This window comes from Lynx rufus, unplaced genomic scaffold (assembly GCF_022079265.1).
Source record: "Lynx rufus isolate CCGP_SWC_20201006 ecotype Redwood Valley unplaced genomic scaffold, mLynRuf1.p SCAF_4, whole genome shotgun sequence".
NCBI classification, from domain to species: domain Eukaryota; kingdom Metazoa; phylum Chordata; class Mammalia; order Carnivora; family Felidae; genus Lynx; species Lynx rufus.
This window is the reverse complement of record NW_025814856.1, coordinates 15322072-15349559: the sequence shown is the minus strand read 5'-3', so window position 1 is coordinate 15349559 and position 27488 is coordinate 15322072. Positions and strand designations below refer to the sequence as shown.

Here is a 27488-nt window from a genome sequence, read left to right as displayed (position 1 = left end):
AAGAGCAAAAGTATAGAAGCCTCTACTTAATATTTCTATTATCTTTCCTTTTCTCTGAGGCTGATCTAAAAACAAGTCAAATTAAAAAAAAAAAATTCACTGGGGTTTTGTTCAACTCGATGATCATAACTTTAATTTGTGTGTCACTTTCAACATGACCACGATCAGACTGTAGAATCTTTTGGGGGTTCTGGGGTGCAAGGCACAGGGAGGAATGCAGGTTCTCTGGAGTCAGAAGCCAAGTCCTTTGACGACTAATTACATGGGGTCAGAGATACGAAAACTGAAATGGTTTTCATCTGTCTCCATAGTCCAGAGCAAAATGAATATTTAGGTCTGAAACTGTCAAGAGGTTTGAATTAGGCTTTCAAAAATGTCTTTTTGGGGGCACCCGGGTGGCTCAGTTGGTTGAGCATCCGACTCTTGATTTCAGCTCAGGTCATGATCTCAGGGTCGTGGGATCGAGCCCCATGTCCGGCTCAACGTTGGGTGTGGATCCTACTTAAGATTCTCTCTCTCTCCCTTTCCCTCTGCCCCTCCCCTGCTTGCGCTCTGTCTCCCAAAATAAATAAATAAATAAATAAACAAACATTTTTTAAAAAAGGTCTTTTTGCATTTTTGGAAGGATGGTACAGTAACAGCCAACAGGCAGCAACAGTAAAGAAAAGCAAAAACACAAAAGTAAAAACCACCCCAGATTTCACCACTACGAGCATTTCTTGATGCAGATATGCATGCACGGGTGCGAGTTTTACCAAAAACTGCATTCCCACTGCCGTAGCTGGTTCTCTAAAACTGCTCACAGGGCACCTCAGCTACGCAACGCAAATGAAGTTTCTTCAGTCTCCAAAAACGATTTGGACCTTACCAGCTTTCCACCGGGCAGCAGGAAGAAGGATTCACAAATTGCAGTCCAGAGTGGTTTAAACTTAGCCTGACCCATTCATTTGAAGGACGGCTTTAGTTTTTCTCATCCTGTTTACGTTGCCAGCTTATTAATTTTGGCTTCTCATCTCCTCTCATTGGGCCTTTCGAAGATGGCAGTGGAGATGTGGAGGAGGGGACTGCATGGGGGGAGTGGGAAGAGGGCGCCCTGGTCTTCTGTCAGTCCTAGTCATGTGGCTGGTGTCTGCTGAGGAAGGGCCACCTGGTCCCGACCCTGAACTTTCTGCCGGCACCTGCTGTTTTGTGGCTCATGGCCTCAAGATCCATTCATTCTCAGTCATCCCTGGGCATAGTGACCTCTGCAGCCCTGGCTGGCGTGGGGGGCCCTCTGTGGCCTGCCACGTCATCAGGCTTCTGGCACCTTCTCCTGAACTGACAGGCACTGAGCAGACACACTGCTCCTTGACTCCGTGTCCGTGCCATGGACAAGCCCAAGGACACTCGAGGGTACAGATGAAAGGATTTTTCCCCCTGACCACCAGCTTAACTGTGCCGGCCACCCATGTGAATAAGAAAGCGACTTGCAGAGAGGAGGGTCTGCGAGGGCCCCCTCCCCAATTTATCAAACAGCCCTTCACACCCTCTAACTCTGGTCAAAGCCCGGATGGGGGAGACAGGAACCCCCGAGCACAACTGCTTCCTTCGGTGACCTTGGACTCTTCCTCTCGCAATTCCTGGAGTCAGAAGGAGAGGAGCCCTCCCCCTCCCCCCGTCATCTAGAATTAGAGACTCTTCTTTAGAAAATATATTGAAGTTTGGAATGTCAAAAAAAAAAAAAAAAAAAAAGGAGGGGCGCCTGGGCGGCTCAGTCAGTTGAGCCTCCGACTTCAGCCCGAGTCATGATCTCGCCGTTAGTGAGTTCGAGCCCCACATCAGGCTCTCTGCTGTCAGCTCCGTGCTTTGGAACCTCGGTTCCCCTTTCTCGCTGCCCCTCCCTCGCTTGCACTCTCTCTCAAAAATAAACATTAAAAAAAAAAAAAAAGTAAGTGATGTCACTCCATCAATGCTGGTGAGGTTGGGGCAAGCCGAGAACAATAAGACATTGCTGATGTAATGTAACTTGGTTCAACAAGTTTTTGAAATGTTATAAACAACAAGAATCAACTACTCTGAGGAATTTACCCCAAGGGGAAGAAATCCGCCGAATCAAATCACAAGGTACAGATGTTCCTTGTGGCCTCGTTTCGTAACAGAAAGAAACAAGAGAAATGGAAACTGTTGAAAGGTTTGACACATGAAGGAGATTTTGAACAACTCGTAGTCCACTGATGCAATAGATTATTCTACAGTCACTAAAACTAGTTCACTAAAACCAGGTGGGATCACCAACAAGTGGTCGTGGGAAATGAAGAGAATATAAAGTGCGTGTAGTAAGACCGCGACATCGTGAAACTGTGTGCATATAAAAAGCAATGAGCAAATAACGAAAATAGTTGTAGAAGGGGGGGACGGTAATTTTTAAAAACTTTTTAAATGCTCATTTATTTTTGAGAGAGAGACAGAGCATGAACAGTGGAGGGGCAGAGAGAGAGGGAGACACAGAATCCGAAGCAGGCTCCGGGTTCTGAGCTGTCAGCGCAGAGCCCGACACGGGGCTCGAACTCACCTTAAGATCGTGACCTGAACCGAAGTCGGATGCTTAACCGACTGAGCCACCCAGGTGTCCCAGGTAATTTTTAAAGTTGTAAGATGTGGAAGTTGTCTAAATTCCCTTACCAATTAAACTGTCACTAACGGCAGATGCCTTCTTCTAGCAAGGACAGCTGGAAGATTTGGCAAACACGCTTTCTCAAGGTAAGTGGGTTGAAAACGTGGGCAAATTATAAGCTGAAGCACGTACTCATCAGCACCTGAAACCACAACCTGAGATCTAAGAAACTTGACGTGGAAGTCACATGAGGTAGAGAGCATTTGAATTTTGTTTTAAAGATCTTAATGTTTGGTTTTCCTCTTTGAGCTTGGTGGAGTTAACATACAACCACCAGACTGGGGGAAGGGAGATTTTTCTTAGAAATTTCTCTTTAGGGGGCACCCGGGTGGCTCAGACGGTTGAGCAGCCGACTCTTGATTTCAGATCAGGTCATGATCTCCCGGCTCGTGAGTTGGAGCCCTGCGTCAGGCTCTCTGCTGTCAGCCAGGAGCCTGCTTGGGATCCTTTTTCTCTCTCTCCCTCTCTTTCTCTCTCTGCCCCTCCTCCACTCTCTCTCTCTCTCTCTCAAAAATAAATAAACATTAAAAAAAAGTCTATGATAATTGAACCTTCCTTAGGCCAAACATTTCACATAGTTTGCTTGATCTCACAACTTTGCAAGGTAGGTTTTCCCATCCCCACTTTATAGATGAGCAAACAGAGGCTTGGCAAAGCTTGGTCAGTTGCCTGAGGCTATTCTGTGCACAGCAGAACTGGGACTTGATCCTGTGCCCTTTTGCTCTAAAACCCACGCTATTATCGCATTGGGGTTCCATTCAGTGAGGACATCCACATCCCAGATGTCACGAATGTTTGTATATATCTTAGTATCTTTGCGGTTCAACATTTCATACCTACGCATCCCTAACCCACTGTGAATTTAGTTTGATATGTGGCACGAAGTGCCATCTGTTTTCCTTCTCTGTAAATGGGTGAATAACCACCCTCTCCTCCTCAGGCTTCAAACATCACCTTTGTCACATATTCTTCAATATTCCTGATTCCATTTGCATGCATTCCACTAAACCATTGGACCTAAGCCGGAAAAAGATAAAAACAGGAGACTTTCTGAATACGTGTGGTCTTGAAGGGATTAGAAAATGAACGTTTCGGGGCGCCTGGGTGGCTCAGTCGGTTAAGCGTCCGACTTCGGCTCAGGTCACGATCTCACGGTTCTGTGGGTTCGAGCCCCGCGTCGGGCTCTGCGCGGACAGCTCAGAGCCCGGAGCCTGCTTCGGATTCCGTGTCTCCCTCTCAGAGAAATTCCCTAACTTATGATCACACAGAGAGCAAACGGCTAAGTTGGGACTTGATCCCCAGTGTTCTTGACTCAAAGAAACCTGGGCTCTCTATAGCCTCACCTGCCCGTCAGCATCTGCCCACAGGACAGGGACCTTTGGCGTGATGGTGGGCTCCTTTCTCTGGGCATCACCTCCTCACTGTGGGTGTCTACTGTATGTGGAAGTCATGACTCTCCACAATATTAGAGCTACAGTCTATGGCAGCCAAAGCCAGAGATATACCCTGAGCTAATCGTTTGCAATGTTTCTCGGACTTGTCTGAATGCTTTTTTTGCTTTTAAGATTTATTTATTTTTGAGAGAGAGAGAGCGCAAGCAGGGAAGGGGCAGACGGGGGCGGGGGGGGGGGTGTGGACAGAAGATCCGAAGCAGGCTCCGTGCTGACAGCACAGAGCCCAACCGGGGCTCGAACTCGCAAGCTGTGAGATCATGACCTGAGCCCAAGTGAGATGCTCAACCGAACTGAGCCCCCCCCCAGGCACCCCCTGAATGCTTTTAGAAGTAAAGGCGAACGAGTTCTTGTCGGCTGGGTGAAAAACGATACGGCTAATGTGAAACCCGTTTTGTAGGGGCGCCTGGGTGGCTCAGTCGGTTAAGTGTCCGACTTCGGCTCAGGTCACGATCTCGCGGTCCTTGAGTTCGAGCCCCGCGTCGGGCTCTGGGCTGTTGGCTCGGAGCCTGGAGCCTGCTTCCGATTCTGTGTCTCCCTCTCTCTCTGCCCCTCCCCCGTTCATGCTCTGTCTCTCTCTGTCTCAAAAATAAAGAAACATTAAAAAAATTTTTTTTTAAAAATCCATTTTGTAATGAAACTTCACTGAAGGGGAAATCTGCTGTGCCTACTGATGAAGAGTGCTAATCCTTGACAGCAGGGGGAGTTTGCTTAAAACCAGGAACGGCAGGTAGAAGGCCGCAGGCCGAATGATTACGTCAGTTTAGTAAAGTCACTACTCTGGCTTGTGGGTGTGTAAGTGCTTTGTCTCTTAACTCTCTCAAAAAAAAAAAAAATCAGAGTTCAGAAGAACAAGGAGGACGCAGCACGAGAGACTCAGAAGGAGTGGACGGTGAGGTAGGAACCAAACCAGGAGAGCTGGCGTCCCAGAAACCAAGCAAAGAATGTATTCCGTGGACTGAGGAGTGAGGTGAGGATTATCTGAACTAACATGTTCGAGAGCATCTAGAACACTGGCCCAGCGTGTATGTTAATACACGCCTAGAACTGTATATGAACTCTCCTCCCCTCCACCCGTTGACCTTTGTTTTTCAAGTTCTTGGGCCCTTCCAAAATGTCTAAGATCTTGTCCAAGGTAGTAAAATATGACTTCAGAAGAGCAAACATTTCTTCCATCTGAACAGAAATGCTTCTCTTTCCACAAATATCCGGTCTGTGGTCCATGACCCAAGGTTCTAGAAAACTTACAATGATTGGTATCCAATGGTTTCAACCAGACATTTCAGCCTTCGTTAACATCTTTAGTTATACTAAATGAGGACTTTGGATTTCTACGAATAAGTTTGGACCTCAACCAAATTAAATAACCTGATGGGAACACCAGATTATATTAATCCATTTCCTTACCGACAGAGAGGTATCAGAGGTCAGATTATCTCTCACAAAGATGACAGGTAGGGGATAGAGACAGAGACAGATGATTGATAGATAGATAGATAGATAGATAATAGATTAATCCCTGGCAAATTATGGAACCAGGAATCAGGAGAGTCCTGCTGGGCACTTAATTCTGCCCACCTTGGGGATGCCAAGAAATCATCACTTCCCATAATCTGCAGACAACTTCCATTAACTTAATCTAAATTTACATGACAAAGGTTGTGTTTTTTTTTTACAAGAGTAACATTTTTATTTCAAATGTCATGATATTTATGACTGAGTAGGTAATAGACACAATCATATGGTTCAAAACCTAATGCTATGAGAAGATACACAATAAAAAGTCCCATCCTACAGCACATCCCCATGTGTCTCTTCCCCGTCAAGAACTGTGAAGGGTCTAAGATCTTATCCTACCTGTAGGCGAACAAGTAAGCCTGCCACTTCCTCGCGGATACCAGCAGAAGGCACGTGCCCATTAGATAAAGGACACAGGATGTATTGCTCATGGCACAGCAGACACGTGAACTTGAAGTTCACGGTTCTCCCTGCCCCCAAGTCGCACGGGGCCCACGTACAGCAGATTTGCCTCACAGCCGAGGAATCTGAGTCCAGCAACCTCCAATCGTTCATACGGGCCTGACAACAAGCCTGCCCGGTCTTTGCCCAGGAGGGAAACATTATTTGAATTCCACCAGATAGCAACCAAAACTCTTTGTCTGCCCTGGAGAGAGATGTTCTGTCTTCCGAGGCCGTTTCTACAAACCATCCTTGAAAAGGTAATCTACAACAAACACTGCCGGGCCTCGGCTCCGAAGGCACGCAGAAAATTGCCCCCCAACACCCCCGCTCAACCGTGTGGGTAACTGCTCTTCCTTCCCAGGGCTTCCATACACAAGCGTAAGCAGGTAGATATTTTCTAATCTTACCCTGTTGGCTGCATAAAAGCAGAACACTACATTCATCATCACGCACCTTGCTTTTTTCACTTAGCAGTGGAAGGTTCTCTTTGTTCCTGCTGCAGAGAATCCACTGTGTGGATAAACCAGTTTATTTAGCCAGTCTGCTATCAACAGATACGCTTTGCTGTTTCAGACATGCTGCCTGTTGCTGATCTTAGGCAGGAAGTTTTGGGTTTGGCTTGGTTTTCAAAGCCCATCACATGCTAACCTTATGGTCAGCTAGAATGACAGGTTAGCATGTGATGGGATTTTAAAGTGGTCTGAGACTACATCCAGAGCCCTGTGCTAGGTCCCAGGCAAGACACTGAATGTGAACATTGCCCAAACTGGAATGCGGTGGAGAAGAAACCCTACCTGGTAAGGATGAGTTGAAGGAGCCAGAGGTATCCATCCACCTAGGAGAAAAGACACTTTGGGTAGGAAAGAGAACGAGGTACTGGTGTGTAGATAAGAACCTAAATGTGATTCACCGTCAACCACAGGAGGTCGTTCCAAGAGGCAAAGTCAAACACCACATAAGAAAGAGATTGAGGGGCGCCCGGGTGGCTCAGTTGGTTAAGCGTCCAACTTCGGCTCACGTCATGATCTCACAGGCCATGTGTTCAAGCCCCGCGTCGGGCTCTGGGCTGACGGCTCGGAGCCTGGAGCCTGCTTCGGGTTCTGTGTCTCCCTCTCTCTCTGCCCCTCCCCTGCTCACGCTCTGTCTCTCTCTGTCTCTCTCTTTCTCTCTCTTTCGAAAAAATAAACATCCAAAAAATTTTTAAAAAAAGAAACGAAGAGCTTGAGGGGGATCATCCCAAATGACCTGTGAGGTGCTGAGCAAACTGTAACTAGAGACACCTAATGCCTGATAGGGACATTATGAGAGGGGATTTCCACAGAGAGAAGAAGTTGGCTACGGCAACTGTTCTCAAATCCCAATGCCGGGCTGTACCCCTGAATAGTTAAACCAGAATTTCTGGAGGTAGGATTCCTTTTTCTTTTCTTTTTTTTAAGTAGGCTTCGCGTTCAGTGCGGAGCCCAAAGCGGGGCTTGAACTCGAGAACCCTGAGATCAAGACCTGAGCCGAGATCAAGGGTCAGACACTTAACTGACTGAGCCACGCAGACGCTCCTGGGCCACCCTGATTCTTACGGCTCCCCTACTCTTAGGGGACATGAAATCTCTCCTAAATTTTATGAACCTGTTTTCTGTCCCTCAGTTACATACCCTCCAACCTCCTCGAGCTTAGGCAAGAAGCAAAATAAAGAATGTCAACGCGGTGACACAGCGACCCTGAGAGCGAACTCAATTTTAATCTGTATTAATAGATCACCCAGAAGAAAGGAAATCCACGTACCTGATTCTCCATCGACGTCTCCACCCAGCTGCCCCTTCATTTATTCATCCAATTACCTCTCCAACTAGCTACTTGGATTGCTTCCCACTCTACAGTGCAGCCAGGCCTCCCAACCTTTCACTTTTTTTTTTTTTTAATTTTTTTACAGAGAACCTGGAATAGTCAAAAGAATTATCTGGTGTGGTGCTACCCAACAGAACTCTTCTGCAATGATGGACATGTTCTGGGTCTGTGTTGTCCAACGGGGCACCCCTCGCCAAATGGCTGTTGAGCGCTCGAAATGTGGCTGACCTTTTCATTTTATTTAAATGTAGTGAATTTACATTGAAGTCACCGCATGTGCAAGTCGTCACCAGAGTGGACAGTGCAGAACTAGCGACTGGTCACTGTGCCCGTAGGACTCCTGACAAGTGACAGCTGCTTACTGAACACTTCCGGACTGAATCGAATAATTTTCGCCCTGCTTCTCACGGTTCAGACTACACATTTGAAATATGATGTTCTGTCCCAGGTACCCCATGTTAAGAGGGTTAATGTCAATCTGGAGTACAGGACAGGCTAGGGTGAGAAAGGTCCAGAAACATCAGCCGTGGCTGACAGAACTCAGAATGTTTTGTATGAAAAATAAGAGGCTTCAAATCCTCAGATTAATTTTAGTTTTTGTTTCTTTGTTTGTTGTTTGTTTTTGTTTTTGTTTTTGCCAGTATTTGTCTTTGGTCTGGACCCAAGTTTTCTAATCTTTTTTTTTTTTTAAGATTCTTTTTAAATTTATTTATTTTGAAAGAGATTGAGAAAGAGAGAGAGAGAGAGAGAGAATCCCAAGCAGGTTCCACACTGTCAGCACAGAGCCCAAGGTGGGCTTGAATGCACAAAGCATGAGATCATGACCTGAGCAAAACCAAGAGTGAGAAGCTCAGCGGACTGAACCTCCCAGGCGTCCCTCTAATCTTTTTTACGAAAGGTCTGGATTAGGCAATGTTTTAGGTCCCTTTGAGATGGACTGACGTGATAGCTTTTCCTGCAGAAGAGGGAGCAGACTCCCAGAGCGCAGAAACTTGATGGCATCGGAGGAGACTACAGTCAGGCCCACCTGGGGAAGGACATGTGGGAACTACCAGGTTGTGTGGGGACAGAACGGGCTGCCTGGCGAGCCAGGAAGCTCCCTCCCCGGAAACACACAAGAACCTCTCAGCACTGTATTTTAGGGCAGCACAAGGACTTCCACATCTGCTGATCATTATCATTAGTTACTAGAGCAAAGGCTACACTCCGTGCTGGAGTGTGGTCAGTTCATTTTAAGTGACTTGGTTTTATCCACCTGCCAAGTGATTTGGGATATTCTTTTTTATTTGATTTTTTTTTTTTTTACATTTATTGATTTTTGAGAGAGAGCACAAGCAGGGGAGGGGCAGAGAGAGAAGGAGAGAGAATCCGAAGCAGGCTCCAGGCTCCGAGCCGTCAGCATAGAGCCGGATGCGGGGCTCGAACTCACAGACTACGAGATCATGACCCGAGCCGAAGTCGGACGCTTAATCGACCGAGCCACCCGGGCGCCCCAGTGATTTTGGATATTCTTACCAACTTTCTTGCCCAAAGATTAGATTGACTCTTTATATTTCAACATGGGGTGTTTCAAGTGTGGTTGAATTTTAATTGTATTGCAGGTTGATCTGCCATTTAGTTGAAAGAGATCATTGTGAGGAATATGTTTTCATAGGGAAGGCATGACTGTGTAGTCAAAATAGCATGGTTGGGGTAAAACCACGTAAAACGGAGAAAGAACGTCTGCCCCAGATCTCCTTTCTAGGTGCCATATCACACTTTTATATCGTTTCTGTATTCTGATATTGTTTTTTAACATTTCTTCAATTTTGAGAGACCGGGAGAGACAGAGTGTGAGTGGGGGAGGGGTAGAGAGAGGGGGAGACACGAAATGCAAGGCAGGCTCCAGGCTCGTGAGCTGTCCACACGGAGCCTGTCGCAGGGCTTGAACTCATGAACCACGAGATTGTGACCTGAGCCAACGTCAACCGCTCAACCGACTGAGCCACCCAGGTGACCCTCTGTATTCTGACATTTTAAATGTTATATCTTGCACCCTGTTCCATGTGGCTGGTAATTATTTGAAAATATAATTTGTAGGGGCCCCTGGGTGGCTCAGTCGGTTAAGCGTCCGACTTCAGCTCAGATCATGGTCTCATGGTTCGTAAGTTTGAGCCCCACATCGGGCTCTCTGCCATCAGCGTGGAGCCTGCTTCAGATCCTCTGCCTCCCTCTCTCTCTCTCTCTGTCCCTCACCTGCTTGTCCTCTCTCTCTCTCTCAAAAATAAATAAACATTAAAAATTTTTTTAAATAAAGGAAATATAACTTGAAAAGACACCAACATATTGTATAGATATTCATGGCTATTTAATCATTGTCTTATTGGTGTGCGATTAAGTTGTTCCAGATTTACACTTTTATAAATAATACTGTAATAAACAACTTTGTATTTTTTTAAATTATTTCCTTAGAGTAGGTTTCCCAAAGCACAATTTCTACCTGTTTTCTAAGTCTCTTGATGCGTTTTGTCAAATTGCTTCCAGAAAGTGTTCAGCGATGTATATATTCTGGGCAGTAGTAGGTGATGGCTCTAATCTCAGCAAGCATCCATCAACACCAAGAAGACAGAAAAGAGAAAAAAATTGGCCACGTATATGGGCAAAAGAGACGTCATTACTGTGTAACTAATATTTGTTTAATTACTGAGCATTTTTTAAAACTGTAATTGGTAATCATCCATAGTTCCTTTTCTGTGAATTATCTGGCGGTGCCCTTTACCCATTTTATGCTGGGTACATCTGCTTTTTTCTTGTTGAGTCATACGATTCTTGCCCCAAGAGAAATAACTCAGCCTACCTGGTTCAATGTAATCATCACCACCGTCTGAAAAGAGCTACAAATACCCCTATCACTTCCGTGTACCAAAGTCCCCATACTCCCATCACCCTCCCTCTAAACACCGGTCAAACAACTGTTAACTTCCACCCGCATCAATCCAAGGTTTCCCAAAAGATTAGGAGGGATTTCTACCCCTATCCTCTAGGACAGGTCTAGGAAAAACAAACAGTCAACCTTGTCGATCCAGACACGAAGACCAAATCATTTGATTCACTGATTCATCATCATAGCCTGACTTAGGGTGGATTTTCAATGAACACTTAAAATACACATGTATATATACAACTGCACTATGTAGATGTATGTACACATGTATATGCAAGTTCTATTTTCACGGACTGTTTCTTACGAAGTCAACATCGATACACGTGAAATGGCTAACTTGGAGCGGTCATGTCCTCAGTAGTTGAGAATTTATGAAGGCACGGAGAACACACGATGGGCCCAGCCGTGGGCATGCTGACTGATGAGGTACAAAAGGCCAAGTGTGGATGACTGGGAGAGGCAAGGGTATCACAGCATGGGTGGGGGAAAGAAGGAAAGTGGGAGAAAGCAAGAAGAAAATGGACATGTGTCACAACAAACTCTCCTACTTTGGCCCCATACCACCTACTAAATCACCCTCTCCTCTGCCTCCGCAATCCAAGAGCGCTCTGGAGAGGCACCGCTTGCCCTGCCTGGACCCCTCTCTCCATCTCCTTGTTCCTGGAAACCTGGCGGTCTACCCGGAAATCACTTTTAAGCGAGCGACTTCTATCGCAATGTAGTAAGTTCTTGCCCGGAAGAGAACAGAAAGAAGGCAAATGGTACCTGTGACTTTAGCAAAGTCCTTTATGCACCCGGGGACAGCTTAGGTCTTGCCACGCACGAAATGGAGAAGCCGTCTGATCAGAGGCATTGGGAAGGTAGGACACAAGACGGCTTCCCCTTTTAAACAGGCTCGCTGCTCTGCAAGTTTTCAGAAAGTTCTCAAGTTCAGTACAGTTCTTCTTTTCTGCTGCTGGAATTACATACTAAACCCTCAGTTGAGTAATCTTTGAGATGAACACTGCTAATGTTCAGCAGCCGTTTCGGGGTTCTGCATTCTCTTGGCATTGTCCTCTCTCTCTCTTTTTCTCTTTTTGGAGGGGGGCAGATAATTCTTGAATAAACATTGCTTTGACCCGGGGTACGGGGCAGGGCAAAAAGTAAAATCGAGTGGCAGGCGGTAACTACGTTTATCGTGGTGAGCATGAAATAAGGTAGGGAATGTAGTTCGAATCACTAGGCTGTGCACTTGCAACGGATATAACGTTGTATGTCAATTATACTTCAATACCAAAGGGAGTTTTTAAATTAAATCAGAACTTTCCCGCGAAGGCAAGATGAGGACCGCGGGATAACCTAGCTATTCCCCAGAGCTCTAGAGGAGACCTTGATGAGTCGAGGTGGGGCGCAGGGTTAGGCGTCCCCAGAAGACCCGAGAAGTGCCTTTCCGTGTGACCGAATAGCTCCATAACCTTCATCAGCAGATCGTGCTGGACCTCAGCCTTCTCACCTGTAAATCATCAGGTTGCCATGGAATCGACTAAGATAAATACGGAAGAAAGACTCTGTAGGATATACAGGGCTAAGCAAACATGAGCTGTGGCTAAGCTACCACCGTGACACGTGTGCGGGCTCTATGTGCCAATGGGTCCGGGGCGCCTGTCGCGACGCTGGGCACCGCGCAGGCATCACCCAACATTTGTGGGAAGAGCTCTGACCTTAGAGGCGCGACCTTTGACAAACTGGCCGCGTGGACGACGTCAAAGCAGTTGGCCAAGCGTCTATCAAACATCTCTTATGTACGCGGGACTGTGACACCCACTGCCAATGGCAAAGAAAAGATGGGGGGAGAAAGGAAGGAGTCTGTCGGGAGGGCTCATGGACATCCCGGAGGCTCGAGTTTGAGCCAGCCGGGTAGCCAGGCTTCAGTGTCAGGGGGGTCAGCAGAAGCCTTGCCAGAGAAGAGTTAGAGAAACCGGAAACGTCTGGTAGGAAGAAAGAGATAGGAAGTTGTGCTATATTATGATAGAGTCGGCCTTTCCCTTGGGCTCTGTGGGGCATCCCCGGGTGGGGAGAGGCTGCCACGAGGCAGATTTCTGCCCCAGAGAACAAGAAGTCTCTGCAACGTGTCCCACAAGGGGGACCATCCTGGGAGCCCCCTGATGGAGCTGGGGACGCATGGCCTGAGTGGCCTTCGTATTCAGCCCTGCGAGGGCAGCTCCCGGGGGCCAGGGACCACAGCCACAGGGACCAGAGAATAAGGAAAACTCTCTCCACAGGTGAGAGGGTGGGTTAGAAAATGCCAGAGCCCTTGCCTAACTCCAAGGCTTCCTGCTGCGTTTCTGGGGACCCTCTTTCCGCCCCAAGTCTCCCATTCAAGCCTCACGGGGGACTCACTGGTCCAGACACGCCTCGGGCAGTCTCACCCCCTCCCCTCTCTGCTGGTCTGCACCCCGTCCGCAGTGAAGGCCCAGCTTCCCCGTGAGGACATCCTTTTCTGCTTAGAAAGACTGGACTCCTGGGTCCAGGCAGCTGGAATGGTGCTTGGCTTCCTCATCTGCAAACGGAGGTAAGCACAACACCTCCATCTATGGGAGGGTCAGGTGAGGTGGCCCATGAAACCCGCCTGCTTGTGGGAAAGGCCCAACCAGGGCCCCACCACGATGACGGTGTCTTAACGTAGCAGGTGCTTGGAACTGCCCGCCCCTCCTCTAAACTTCCGTGGCATTTCTGGCCGACCTTAGTTTTCTGGTGCTCAGTATCATCGGAAGAGCAAAAAGCACCCCTGCCCTCCCCACCTGTCCCCTTATCTTCTCTGGTTCTGAGGATGTTAAGAAATTAAGGGGCCACACATGACCCCGTTCACTAAACCGCAGAACTGGATGCTTTATCTACGGAGCCAAAGGCAACCCCAAGGGCCGCGGGCAGCTCCCTTTCCTGGCGAAGAGGACAGGGCTGAGCGAAGCCTTCCCCGTTATCCTTTCCAAACTCCCCAAGTTCAAAAGTCACCGCACCTCCAGCAGCGGGGAGGGTGGAAGCCTGGTGTGGACACTGAGTGTCCTTCATGAGAAGGAGGGTGGCCGGCAGGGACGGGGCTGGGACTTCTGTCTGATAAGTGGCCACCCGCCCCTGAGCTCAGTCTCCACCCCCTCGCTGGGGACTTAGAATTCTCCCGGAGTGATTTCAGCAACCGAAGAATTTCTTTACCTTGTGGAACACGCCAGCTGTTGGCGATGGCGATAGAGGGAATTCAGCATGGAGAGGCCTAAAAAGGTGACGGTTCCGGAATCACCTCGGGGTACGTCGACGGGGAATGTGGAATTCAGCAGAGGCTTGGATCTTCCCGGGAGGGACCCCAGAGCGTTCTCCACGTGCAAGCAATGAACCATGGGAGCCCTTCCTGGGTGCTCTGGTCAGGGCAACGTCTTCCTACCAATTGAGAGATTAAGCTTTAGAGAAGCTTACGATGGGGGCTGATCTATGTGAGGGTAAACACAACCACCTATGATTCTTCTTCCCTTTTTTTAGTTTTTTTTTTAATGTTTATTTATTTTTGAGAGAGAGACAGAGACAGAGCATAAGCAGGGGAGGGGCAGAGAGAGAGGAAGACAGAATCTGCAGCGGGCTCCAGGCTCTGAGCTGTCTGCCCAGAGCCCTACGTGGAGCTCGAACTCACGAACTATGAGTTCATGACCTGAGCCGAAGTCAAACGCTTAACCGACCGAACCACCCGGGCGCCCCTCCCAATCCTATTTTTAACGTAGAAAAAAGAAATGTGTTCTTTCAAATAGCACCTGTTAACATTCTTTAAGACCAGGATTCCTTAGAACTCTGGGAGATGCCGGTCTGATGACTGCAGTTGCAAACTGCTTTCTGGCCCATTCTATCATCTATCTATCGTGCAGCCCGCGAGGTCAGCAGGGATGCTCACATCGCAGACGACAAAATGGAGAGTCCGCGAGGGACTTGGCAAAAGCCACAGAGAGGGTGAAGGGCAGGGCTACTCTCCACCCCCGAGTGTAGACTATCCACTGAGTTCCTCTTTTCTCCTGCACTATCCCACCAGCTGAGGGACCCGTGCCTGCCGAGTTTCAGCTGATGATGAGGACGCCCTTGGGGCCAAATGTACAGGCAGAGCCCAAAGAGGTTTCCCCGAGGTCCCGAGCGGCTCGTTCAGCCTTGGGAGGGCCAGGAGATTTGGGGTGCTTCTTCCCTGCTCCTCGAGGTGCTAAGCTCACAGGAAAACCTGACCCCAAACACCAATACCCTGTGACCAGATTCTCAAGGTCACATACACGAATGCAGAAACATTTCAGAGGAACAGCCACAAACCAAACTGAACAGAAGGCAGCTTGGGAATATAGGGGCATCGGCAGGAGAAACAAACACAGAACCTTCAGAAGCTCCGGGGCGGGGGGGTGGGGGGGGTGGCTCTTGCAGGAGAGCTCAGGTCAACCTCAGCCTTGCATGTGTGAAAGGAAGTGATTGCAGAGCAGTAGAGCGTCCGAGCTTCCTTGAGGGTCACCCATCTTCCGGTCACCAGCTCCTGGGCCCCGGGTCTCGGGGCCCAGCCGGGGCGCAGAGACTGAGCTCGGACCACACGCTTCCACTCACCCACATTTTCCCAGGGGGGTCGTGGGAGGGCTTCTGCAGCCGGCACGGCCTGCTTCTGGCTCGCTGGGGGTCCAGGGTGTTTCTGGGTTCCCTCTGTCCACTGCACACTGCCCTCCTGTGAAGCCCAAAGGCCTACAGAAACAATGGGGCGCCTGGCTGGCTCAGTCGGTTAAGCCTCGACTTCAGCGCAGGTCGTGATCTCGCTGTTTGTGGGTTCGAGCCCCGGGTCGGGCTCTGTGCTGACAGCCCGGAGCCCGGAGCCTGCTTCGGATTCTGTGTCTCCCTCTCGCTCTGCCCCTCCCCTGCTCGCACTCTGTCTCTCTCAAAAACAAATAGACATTAACAAAAATAGACAAGAGAGACAGGAAATAGAAGGGACGGCAGATAACAGATCTTTAAGCTCATTTCTCCTTCGCCCAAATAGCAGCCAGAAATGTTTCTCCCCTGAGAGAAAATTTCACTTCTGCTTTGTGCACGACTCAGGAGCATAGCGTTTGGGAGGCTTCTGCGACCCCCAGTGGTTGGAAGGACACCCAGAAGTGTGACATTGGGGTGGACAGGCCTGAGGGTTCATTGTCACAGAGGAAGATTAATCGGGATACGTTTTGTCTATTGTTTTTAAGTTATTTATTTATTTTGAGAGAGAGAGAGAGAGAGAGAGAGAGAGAGAAAGAGAGGCAGAGAGAGAGAGAGAGAATCCCGAGCAGCTTCCTCACTGTCAGCGCAGAACTCGACGCGGGGCTTGAACTCACAAACCACGACATCATGACCTGAGCCGAAATCAAGAGCGGGAGGCTTAACCCACTGAGCCGCCCAGGCGCCCCAGTCTGGATACTTTTTAAACGTGTCAAGCCTCTGCCTGTGTTGCACAGCACGAATCCTGAACGAATCACAAAATGCGCCTAAGTCTCCACTGTGGAAAAGATCAAAGAGCCGTCAGCCCCCAGCACGAGGGGACAGAAAGGACTTGGACAGTTGCAGGAGTGACAGGGGGTGGGGGCTGCCTCCGCGGTGTGGAAGTTGCAGGAGGAGACGAGGGGCAGAGAAATGACTGTTTAATAATCAAAACAGCTTTTCCTGAGCACTTTTATCACAGCAGGGCCTCTGCTAAAGGCTTTCCGTGTTTCGTGCGGAGTAAACCTCTCTCGGCGAGTCTGCGAGGTAAGTGCACTTGTGTTTTACCATCTCTCGGAGGAGGAACTGAGGCAAGTTGGTTAAGCAATGAGTCCAAGATCACATCACCAGAACACGGTGGGGCTGGGCTGGGATCCCCCTTCTGCCTGATTCTAGCCCCACTGTGCGGCCACCTCCCTACAGGTCTGGATGTGACTCACGGCTGGGCTGGGGGCCCCCTCGTCCCTCTCCAGCAGCCCATACCCAAACCCCAGCAGCCGACTTTTAGATCAGGACACCTGTGCTTTGATGCTACATTTCTTTACTATTTTTTTTTAATGTTTTATTTATTTTTGAGACAGAGAGAGACAGAGCATGAACAGGGGAGGGGCAGAGAGAGAGGGAGACACAGAATCTGAAGCAGGCTCCAGGCTCTGAGCTGTCAGCACAGAGCCTGACGCGGGGCTCGAACTCACGAACTGCGAGATCATGACCTGAGCCCCCCAGGCGCCCCTGCATTTCTTAAAACAACAACCTGAAGAAAATGTGCACATGATGGCTCCTTATAACAAGGAGCGAGTCAGGGCAGAGGGGGGACTTCTCCTGAGTTCACAGTCCTGCTGGATTCCTCCCTCCCTGTCCTGCTGACTCATCCCCTTGCTTGCTGGTTTCTCCTGAGAGGCTCAATGAATCCTCCCCCCACCGGGTCTGAGAACCTGATATTAGACGGGGAGTTTACCAGAGATGACAGCTGCTTTTTCGCATCAGCTTGTTTTTTGTTTTTTTTTTTTAATTTTTTTTTCAACGTTTTTTATTTATTTTTGGGACAGAGAGAGACAGAGCATGAACGGGGGAGGGGCAGAGAGAGAGGGAGACACAGAATCGGAAACAGGCTCCAGGCTCTGAGCCATCAGCCCAGAGCCTGACGCGGGGCTCGAACTCACGGACCGAGAGATCGTGACCTGGCTGAAGTCGGACGCTTAACCGACTGCGCCACCCAGGCGCCCCTCGCATCAGCTTGTTAAGATACAGGTTCTGGATGATAAATTGCATCTGTTTAATGTCTACAATTTGATGGATTTTGGCACTCGTACGTATCCGGGGAAACAACGGCCACAATCATGGTATAAACGTTTCCATCACCCCAAAGAGATTCTTTGTGCCCCTTTGCTGGCCACCCCTCCCGCTGCCCCCAACGCCAGAAACCACGTCTTCACGGTTCTTCAGATCAGTCTCTTTGCCCACTGCCTGAACATTAAGCCGAAACTATGGTTTTTGTATGGCACCACTTCAAGGTACCAACTTTTACATCAGTTAAGAAGATGCTAGCATTTTCTACCAGGGTGCCTGGGTGGCTCGGTCGATTAAGTGGCGGACTCTTGATTTTGGCTCAAGTCACGATCTCACGGTTCATGGGTCTGAGCCCCACATCGGGCTCAGCACTGACAGTGCATGAGCCTGCTTCTGATTCTCTCTCTCTCTCTCTCTCTCTCTCTCTCTGCCCCTCCCCTGCTCGCATTTGCACTCTCTCAAAATAAATAAATAAACTTAAAAAAAATTTTTTTTAAAGAAAATGCTATCTACCAACAAACAAATTTCAAAATGCATGATGAACTTAAACATGCATTTCTGGATCATGCATAGCTAATCAGGATCACTAATTAGTGGCCGTCTGCCTCCCATCCTTAATTTAGGGAGCAAGGCACCCTGCATATCGTTGAGTCTGATATCACTAAAGTCGGCACCATGATCAAAATATATAAAGTCGTATCGCCCAAGAGGTGGGGCAAAGGGCACGAAAGGGTTTTGTGAGCAGGCCTAGAGATTGCTCACATCACGTTCGGCCAGTTCCATGGGCTAGAACTCACTGATCCAACCACACGTAAACGCAAGAGAGGCTCAACAGACCACTGTCAGTGTGCCCAGGAATTACTCATGCTCTCAGGTATGCAAGCAGCTCTCTGAACGGAAGAGGAAAGCTAGGAAGAGGGAGAAGCAAGGGATACCGACATGCAATGTCATAGCAACAACATAACGACGAAACAGCACACGATGAGAGTGACTATCATCTTTTGAACAGTCTCATGCCCAGCGTTCATCATGGCGTATCAGGTGACTCTCACGATTGTGCAGGCGTCCAAGTTACAGGTAAGGATTAAAGCAGTGTGAGATTACATGACACACCACGGTTGCGCGGCCATCCGGTGGCGGAGAATAGATTTGTATCCTGATCCTTCTTGACTCCTTCATGTCTGAGGTTAGTATCAGGAAGAACAACTCAACAACAGCATGGTCCCTACTCCCATGAGAGAGCTATGGAATATGAGCAGCAGGTTTCAAAATAACCCAGGGCATCAAGAACACCAAGATTCTGCTGTTGTTGTCCAAGGAGTCTAGAAGGATTATAGACTCTAGAATACACTTCCCACAACTTAGATCTCAGAACAGATGCTGAAGAAGACACGTGCACCATCGATCCGAGGGTGGGGTCAGCTCAGCCCCAGGAAGTGGAGAGAGTTATTTGCTACTTATAGTCCCCTCTGCATTCTAAGGAGGACGGATCACAAAGAAGGTTCTTAATGAGACGACGGGGGTGAGGAGGAGGGCACACATTTTTTTAATTTGAGAGAGGGAAATTTTCCGTAGGTAAGAAAAGAATTGATTGTCATGGGGAGTGGGTGTGATGTGAGGTCTGGGAACAAAGATAAGGTAGGCACCAGGGGGACTGACAAGGTCGTGAGGGGCCAAAAGGGAAGACACTCAGCAATGCGGCAGCCGATGAGAAAGAGTTTGGGAACAGACAGTGCGGTGTGGGATGGAACTGTCCTGTATCACTCAGAGTTTGGTCATGATAAAGGCTTCTCCAAGTATCTTTCGCCAGGAAGGGAATTAATACAGGATTTCAATCCCTTCACAACTAGTAAATATTTTCGAGTTCTGATGGAACTCTCACCAAGATAAAGCACATCCAGGGCTTCAAAAATATTTTTAAAAAATTGAAATGACACAGAATATGTTCTCAGACCAAAATGGAATCAACTGAAAATCACAGAGAGATGACAGGAATGTTTGCAAACACTTGAAAATTTAAAAACACGCTTCTAAATCATCCATGGGTCAAAGAGGAAGTCTCCAAGGAAATAGAAAATACATAGAACTAGATGAAAACAAAAACATAATGAGTCAAGGTCGGTGGGGTGTAACTAAGGCAGGTCTAATAGGACAACATGCAGCACTTAATGCTTAGTTAGAAAGGAACGGTCTCACATAAGTAATCTAAATTTCTTTCTCAAGAAACTAGAAAAAAGGCAAAATAAACCTAATAAGCAGAAAGAAGGAAAAAAGCAAATCAACAAAATGAAAACAAAAGCAACACACAAAATCAATGAAATGAACAGCTGGTTTTTCCCAAAAATCATCAAAAGTGGTAAACCTCTAGCAAGACATGAGAGAGAGAGAGAGAGAGAGAACACCAATTAATGTCAGGATTGAAACAGGGGACATCACTACAGACTCTTCAGTAAAAAAAAGGATAACAAAAGAATACTAGGAACATATGATCCTAAGTGCAAAATCTTACAAGAAATGGAGCCATTTATCGAATAGTGACAGAGAAAGCATTTGACAAAACCGTTCACCCATTCATAATAAACATTCTCAGTGAACTATGAATGTCAACTTCCTCAAAGTGATAAACAACAACTACAGAGAGCCACTGACCCCATCACACTGATGAAAGTCAGGGCTTTGCTCCACAATCAGGAATGAGGCAAGATGTCCATTATTTCTTCCTTACCACTCCTACCACAGAGGTTAACCAGTGGCAAGGAAGAAAAAGAAATAAAAGGCATACAAATTGGAACAGAGGAAGTAAAATTTAGTGCCTATTTGAGGAAGACATGGTCACCTGCAGAGAAAATCCCAAAGAATCTACTAAAAAAATTCAGAACCAATAACTGAGTTTAGCTAGGTTGCAGGGGGGAAAAACCCAACAAACAAAAAGCAACCACATTTTTATGTATTAATGAACCCAAAACTAAAAACACAATACCATTTACAATTGCTCCAAAAAGCTTTTAGATTATACTTCTGTACCACTTTACCAACACATTTGCAGGACTTGGTGCTAGGACTTGCAAAATGCTGGTGAAGGAAGTCAAAGCCCTAAATAAATGTAGAGAGACAGCCTACGGACATGGGTTGCAAGACTCAGCATAGGAAAGATATCAGTTTATCCCCCAATTGATCAACAGGTTTAAAACAATTTAGATTAAAATCCCATCAAAGGTCTTTTTGTACAAAAAGACCTAGACACGCTGATTATTCTTACATTTATATGGAAAGTCATAGGACTTTGAATTGCTAAAACATTTCTTTTAATGTTTATTTAATTTCGAGAGAGAGACAGACAGAGAAGGAGCAGGGAGAGAGAGGGAGACACAGAACCCAAAGCAGGCTCCAGGTTCTGAGCTGTCAGCACAGAGCCCGACACGGGCTTGAACTCATGAACGGTAAGATCATGACCTGAGCCAAGGTCAGCCGCTTAACTGACTGAGCCACCCAGGAGCCCCTGCTAAAACAATTTTGAAAATGAGGAATAAAGGCAGAGGAATCACTTCATCTGATTTCACGACATCATCTACGGTAATCCAGGCAGTGTGGTTTTGGCAGAGGGATAGACAGATCAACGGGACAAAACAGAAAATGTAGAACTGGATTCTCAAAGACGCCCACCTGCCTTTTGACGAAGAGGCCGTGACAGCCTTTTCAACGAACGGTGCTGAAGCAAGTAGATAGCCACAGGCGGGAAGAAACTAACGGCCGTCAGCCTCAACCTCACATCTCACGCAAAAATTAACTCAAATCGATCACAGCCTTAATTATAAAATGTCAAATACAAGACCCCAGAAGATGACAAAGCAGAGATCTTTGGTCACTGCGTCAAGGCCACGTGTTCCTAGACTTGAGGCCAAAGCGCCATCCATAAAAAGAAAAATTGCTAAATTAACCTTCTTCGAAACAGAAATCTTTCCTCTTCGAAATCCTCTACTCAGCTGATGAAAATACAAGCTACAGACTCAGCAAATATTTGTAAGCAACATCTCCAGCAAAACATGTGTATCTAAAATGGACAACACTCTTCAAACTCAAGAGCAAAAAATCCAGTTAGAAAACGGGCAAAGACATGGGGCATCTGGGTGGTTCAGTTTGTTAAGCGTCCGACATTGGCTCAGGTCATGATCTCGCGGTCCGTGAGTTCGAGCCCCGCGTCGGGCTCTGTGCTGAGGGCTCGGAGCCTGGAGCCTGCTTCGGATTCTGTCTCCCTCTCTCTCCCTGCCCCTCCCTTGCTCATGCTCTGTCTCTCTTTCTGTCTCAAAAATAAAGATTCTTTTTTTTTTTAATTAAAAAAAGAAAGAAAGAAAATGGGCAAAGACATACACGGACATCTCCCCGAAGGAGACATACTAATGGCAGCCAAGTGCATGAACACATCTTCAATATCATTAGTCATTAGAAAATGTAAATAGCAACTACCACGACACCTATCAGAATGCCCGAAACACAAAACACAGCGACAAAACCAAATGCTGGTGAGGATGGGGAGAAATGGGATCCCTCGCACATTGCTGTTGTGGATAGAAAATAATACAGCTGCTCTGGAAAAGAGTACGGCTGTTTCTTCCAAAACTAAGCCATGTCCTTACAGTACAACTCGGCAGTCACATATCTGGGCGATTTATCTTAAAAAAAAAAAATTAAGATTTTTAAATTGAAATGCAGCCTGAAGTACACTCATCTTAAGTTTTTGCATATGTATACACCCGTGTAACCGCTAGTCAGGACATTGCCAGAAGCCAGAACATTCCCTGACCAGGTACTTCCCAGTCCGTACCCACGGGGTAACTGCTGTTTTGTTTCTATTTCCATGCATTAGTTTTTTTTTTTTCTTTCAACTTTTTTTTTTTTTTTTGGGGGGGGGACAGAGAGAGACAGAGCATGAATGGGGGAGGGGCAGAGAGAGAGGGAGACACAGAATCGGAAACAGGCTCCAGGCTCCGAGCCATCAGCCCAGAGCCCGACGCGGGGCTCGAACTCACGGACCACGAGATCGTGACCTGGCTGAAGTCGGATGCTTAACCGACTGCGCCACCCAGGCGCCCCTCCATGCATTAGTTTTGACTGTTCTTGAACTCAATAGAAATGGACTAATGTAGTATATAGTAGCAGCTGATTATCCTTTTATGCTGTTGTGTAGTATTCCATCGTATGGATATCCCGCAATTTACCCATGTTATTGTTGATAGGAATTTGGGATTTTCAGTCTGGGACTATTCTGAATAAAGTTACTAGCACCACTCTTGTGCACGTCTTTTGGGTCCACCCGTACTTCTCTGTCTTGAGTGTAGAGCTTGCAGTAGCATTTCCGGGTCAAAGAGAAGGCGTGTGTTTCACTTTACATTTTGCTTAACGGTCTTCTAAGCGGTTGTACCAATTTATACTTTCCGGCGGTGCGTGAGAGTTCTGGTTGATCCACATTTTCGCCAACACTTGGTATTGACTATTGTTAGGAATCTTTCTTTCTTCCTCCCTCCCTTTCTTTCTTTCTTTCTTTCTTTCTTTCCTCCCTCGCTTCCTTCCTCCTTTCTTGCTTGCTTTCTTGATGTCTTGTTTTCTTTCTTGCTTTCTTTCTCTTTTCTCTTTCTTTCCCTTTTTTCTTCCTTCCTCCCTCCCTTCCCCCCTTCCCTCCTTCCTTCCTTCCTTTCTTCCTTCCTCACTCAGCCATCCCAGTGGGTATGTGCTGCAATCCCTACCTATCTCAAACTGTGGTTTCCATTTGCATTTCTCAAATGATTAGTGATATTGAGTACTTTTTCACGTACGTGCTGGTTCATTGGATATCCTCTTTTATGAAGTCTTTTGCCTATCTAAAAGAAAATTAGGTTGTCGTTTCCATATTGACTTCCTGGGGCAGGTGGGGGCGGTTTAATCTATTCTGTATATAAGCCCTTCATCCGAGAGAGGTATCTTGACCTGGTTCTGGCTACGGGCATTCCTGCCCTTTTCTACTCAGCTCCTATTATCCCCGGTCACACCTAACACCGATTCAGTTGCAACAATGCCCAGGCTGTAGCTTCTGGACCCCACTGGAGAGACCAGCCATCCCCCAATACCACCGCCAGGATCTCGGCCTCATGCCAGCCCCTGCCCGGCCAGATTCTGGACCAGCCACGGGACACGGGTCTCTACCATTTGTCCCTTCTCCCCTCACCTCTTTCTCAGGAGCAGGAAGATTTCGCACTCCCGGCACTAAGGCAGGATGGAAAGGGAAAATGAGTTTATTCAGGCAGGTGCCTGACAATGTCGCTCTGAACAAAAGATGTCACACGTCACCCTCACCTGTGGTCACACGCACACCTCAGTGCACAGGTGTGGACCCCCAGCACCTTGCGTTCGTGTAGCTCTGTGCAGGGTGCTGTGGAAACCGTGCACGAGACGGTGGGGCCCGGGTCCAGCTGCGGAGAAGCTTCCAGTCAAGTTGGAGAGAAAAGAGGTAACACAGGTTCCATGATATCCCGGAACAGCGTGTGGTGGTCAGCACATAAATAGGGCACCTCCTTGAGATAGTCTCTCCTTCCCTTTTCAGCGCGGAGGTGGGGGGTGGGGGTCCTTGGATGGCTTTTTTGTGTTTTGCACGCAGGAGGCACTTTTGCCACACCTTTGCCACTTCGATGGAGGCTTGGGCGAAAGAAATAGACTGCCACTTGGTTCCCATCGGCTGGACACCTGCCGGCTGCCAGGCACAAGCCAGAGAAAGAAAGGTTATTATCCTGGTTTTATAGGTGGGGAAACTGAAGCTCGAGGCAAGTGGCGGAGAAAATTGCCCGAGACTGCACGTCGCACGGTGGGCGTCCGAGGGAGCCGTAATTGGGACCCAAGCGTGACAGGCCGGGGGAATTATTCTTTGCTGGGAGACGCACGGACAACGAGGGGAGGAGGGGACGGTGCCAGAGGGTAAAGCCGGGGCCCTGGGGAGCCAGCTCTCCGAGGCAGGGCCCAGGAGAAGGGCCCCCTGCAGGCTTTCCTCCCGACCTCTCTGCCGGCCTGGTGGTACCTTCGATGGGAAGCCTAAGGCCGCCTGGCTGGTGCCCTGGACAGTAAGGTGGCAGCGGGAGAGGAGCGAACGACACAAGAGAGAGTGGCACAGCCAGGCTGTCAGCCCCTCTCCCTGAAACGTCCCCAGCCTGGAAAGCGGGATCCCTCACGCACCCAACTGCTCTTGAAGCCCGTGTGTCCCCGGGAAGCCTCCGTGCCTCCCCCCACCTCGCCCACCCACGAATGCCCGGGGCCACACCCTGGGGCTGCGGGCAGGGGGCGGACCGCTTGTTGATGGGATCCCTAGTGGCGGCTGGTGGCCTGGCCCGTGGTCCTGCGTCCTCTGGCCTCGCTGTGCTGAAACGGGAATTCTACCGCCCAGACAGCAGGAGGACCTTCGACATCAGGCCCTGGATGATGCCTCTGCCACGGTCCAAGAGTGCCCTCTAAAGGACCGGGTCGTGGTGAGCGCAGGAGGTCACGGCCTTCGAGCCACAGCCATTGTCCTCTCTACTCTTGGGAGCAGGCCCTGGGAGGGGCGGTCCACCGACTCTGTCTCTGTCCCCCAGTGGTAATTGGTTTAGACCCCTGTGGGCCATACTGCCACACCTCCCTCCTTGAGCGTCAGGAGGAAGGATGGGGGTTCTTGGTCTCTTCTCCCAGGGACAGTCCCTCCCCGGTGCTCTGTGTAACTAAGGCCACTGAAAATGCAAGCCCGGGGCAGGGAGGCCCAACTGGCCTCAGGTTCGCCCGACCTGGGGAGGCCCCCCCAACAGCCATCTTTGGAAAGGCCTTTGAAGGGACTCTGGGTCCTCTTTACAGAGACGTCATGAAACAGGCATGATTGGAAGCATCAGAAAGAGGACAGGAGGCTCAAAATGGGAACTCAAGATGAGAAAGTAGCACTGTGTGGACAGCAGTGAAGCGGCGTTGAGGGGGGGAGGTCCCGGAGCAGGGGGAGGGGGGCTCCCTGGGGGGAGGGGGGCCCTGGAGCAGGGGGAGGGGGGCTCCCTGGGGGAGAGGGGGGGCCCTGGAGCAGGGGGAGGGGGGCACGCTGGGGGCACTTTAGGGAAGGAAATGCTGATGCAGGACAAAGGGAATTGGAAGAAATTTCTGTTCCTAGACCTTCCTCTCCAGCCCGGTCTGTAGGAGCTAAAAGAGCACAAGATTATCAGATGAAAACTTTGAACAGGATCTTCAGTGACAGGCACGCGGCCAGCTGGTGCTTGGGGGGTGGGGGCAAACACCAAAAACGAAGGCCAGTAAACAGAACTAAATACCCCATCCTCCTCCTCACGCCCCGGTGAAAATCCACAGAAAGAAAAGGAAGACAGCCGGGAGACCAGAAAGTCCAGAAAAAGGGAAGGACGAAGTGGGTCCGAGACGCCTGGACCGAAGGCACGAACCCGAAGGTGCAGACCCCTGGCTAGAGCCCGTGTTTGGGTGCCCTGAACCTGAGCCCCACCCGCCCCCACCCAGGGCAGCGGGCAAGGCCTGGGCCTCGCTCGGTGGAGAGAACTGGGCCGAGCAGCCGCGGACTCGTGAGCGGGCGCCCCTCCGGCGTGAGGGGATCCCCCTGAAATCAGGCAGCTGGGCCCCCGGCTAGTTGTGCAAAGGGCGGGCACTCAAATAAAAGCTAGTTTCTGCCCAGACCCGAGGTTCGTATACACTGAGAGGCAAACTTTCTCATTAGGTCCCTTTGGCCACACAGATTTACCACTGAGGCCCTGTGCACTCACGGCCTGCGGTCGCCCGGCAGTGTGAGTTGGCAAAGGATCTCTATAAGCCCTCCGGGAGGAAAGAACGAAAAAGGCATCAACTCGTGGCATTTGCTGATCCCCCGGGGGGGGGGGGGGAAGGCTCTTCCCGTGGCCAAGTTCCGGCTACCGACTTAATGTCGCTGACGGTGTAGTTGGGTCGCCTGAGTCTGCCGTAGGGGTTAGGGAGCCGTAATAACACTGAGTAACACTACATACTAAAGGTCTTAGGCGCATCCCTTCCTTTAAGGCTCACAGAAGGGAAAAGTGAGGCTCAGGAACATAGTGAGCTTGCCCTGGGTCACCAGCGACTATTCGGTAGAACCGGGTGTTTGCAAGAATGTAGCTATATCAGTCTGCCTCAAACCAGCAGTTCTCAAGATTTAGTCTCAGGAATGTGTATGTCTACAGTACCATTGCACACACCAACGAGCCTTTGTTTATGTGGATTATTAATATTTACTGTGGCAGAGTCGGTTACGCGTCCGACTTCGGCTGGGGTCATGATCTCATGGTCCGTGAGTTCGAGCCCCGCGTCGGGCACTGTGCTGACAGCTCGGAGCCTGGAGCCTGCTTCGGATTCTGTGTCTCCCTCTCTCTCTCTGCCCTTCCCCCACTAGCGCTCACACGCTCTCTCTCTCTCTCTCTCCCTCAAAAATAAACATTAAAAACATTTTAATAAAAAAGATACGTACCGTAGCAGGAACTAACACTGAGCCCTGAACACAAATTCAGCGATTCCCTTAAAATAACAGGAATGAGGGGCGCCTGGGTGGCGCAGTCGGTTAAGTGTCCGACTTCAGCCAGGTCACGATCTCGCGGTCCGTGAGTTCGAGCCCCGCGTCGGGCTCTGGGCTGATGGCTCGGAGCCTGGAGCCTGTTTCCGATTCTGTGTCTCCCTCTCTTTCTGCCTCTCCCCCGTTCATGCTCTGTCTCTCTCTGTCCCCAAAATAAATAAAAAATGTTGAAAAAAAAATTAAAAAAAAAAATAACAGGAATGAAACTGTTACATCATAACATAAATAACACTTTCGGGAAAATAATTTTGTTTTCCCCGGATGCAAACAATGTCAGTGCAAAGAGTGGCCGGATCCCCA

The 27488-nt window shown here is 48.8% G+C and overlaps 1 protein-coding gene across 18 annotated transcripts in view; it reads right to left on the bottom strand.

Moving 5' to 3' along the window:
* The window catches only part of LOC124523162 (C-C chemokine receptor type 3-like), a 36351-nt gene extending 9128 nt beyond the window's left edge, over positions 1-27223 (bottom strand). The window contains exons 1-5 of one of the 18 annotated variants that reach the window (XM_047094979.1): positions 14021-14108; positions 11597-11734; positions 11126-11281; positions 10388-10478; positions 6861-6901 (exon numbers count right to left, since the gene is read on the bottom strand). In XM_047094979.1, the coding sequence (XP_046950935.1) occupies positions 6861-6897 (37 nt within the window). In that variant the 5' untranslated portion in view covers positions 6898-6901; positions 10388-10478; positions 11126-11281; positions 11597-11734; positions 14021-14108. Of the gene's footprint in view, positions 1-566; positions 1065-3128; positions 3671-6860; positions 6902-7845; positions 8650-10387; positions 11282-11596; positions 11735-14020; positions 14243-15427; positions 15560-23938; positions 25466-27086 lie in introns of those variants that run through there. The other 17 variants (XM_047094978.1, XM_047094980.1, XR_006964938.1 and 14 more) reach the window with 17 other exon arrangements.
* Between the last annotated feature and the right edge of the window lie 265 nt (positions 27224-27488).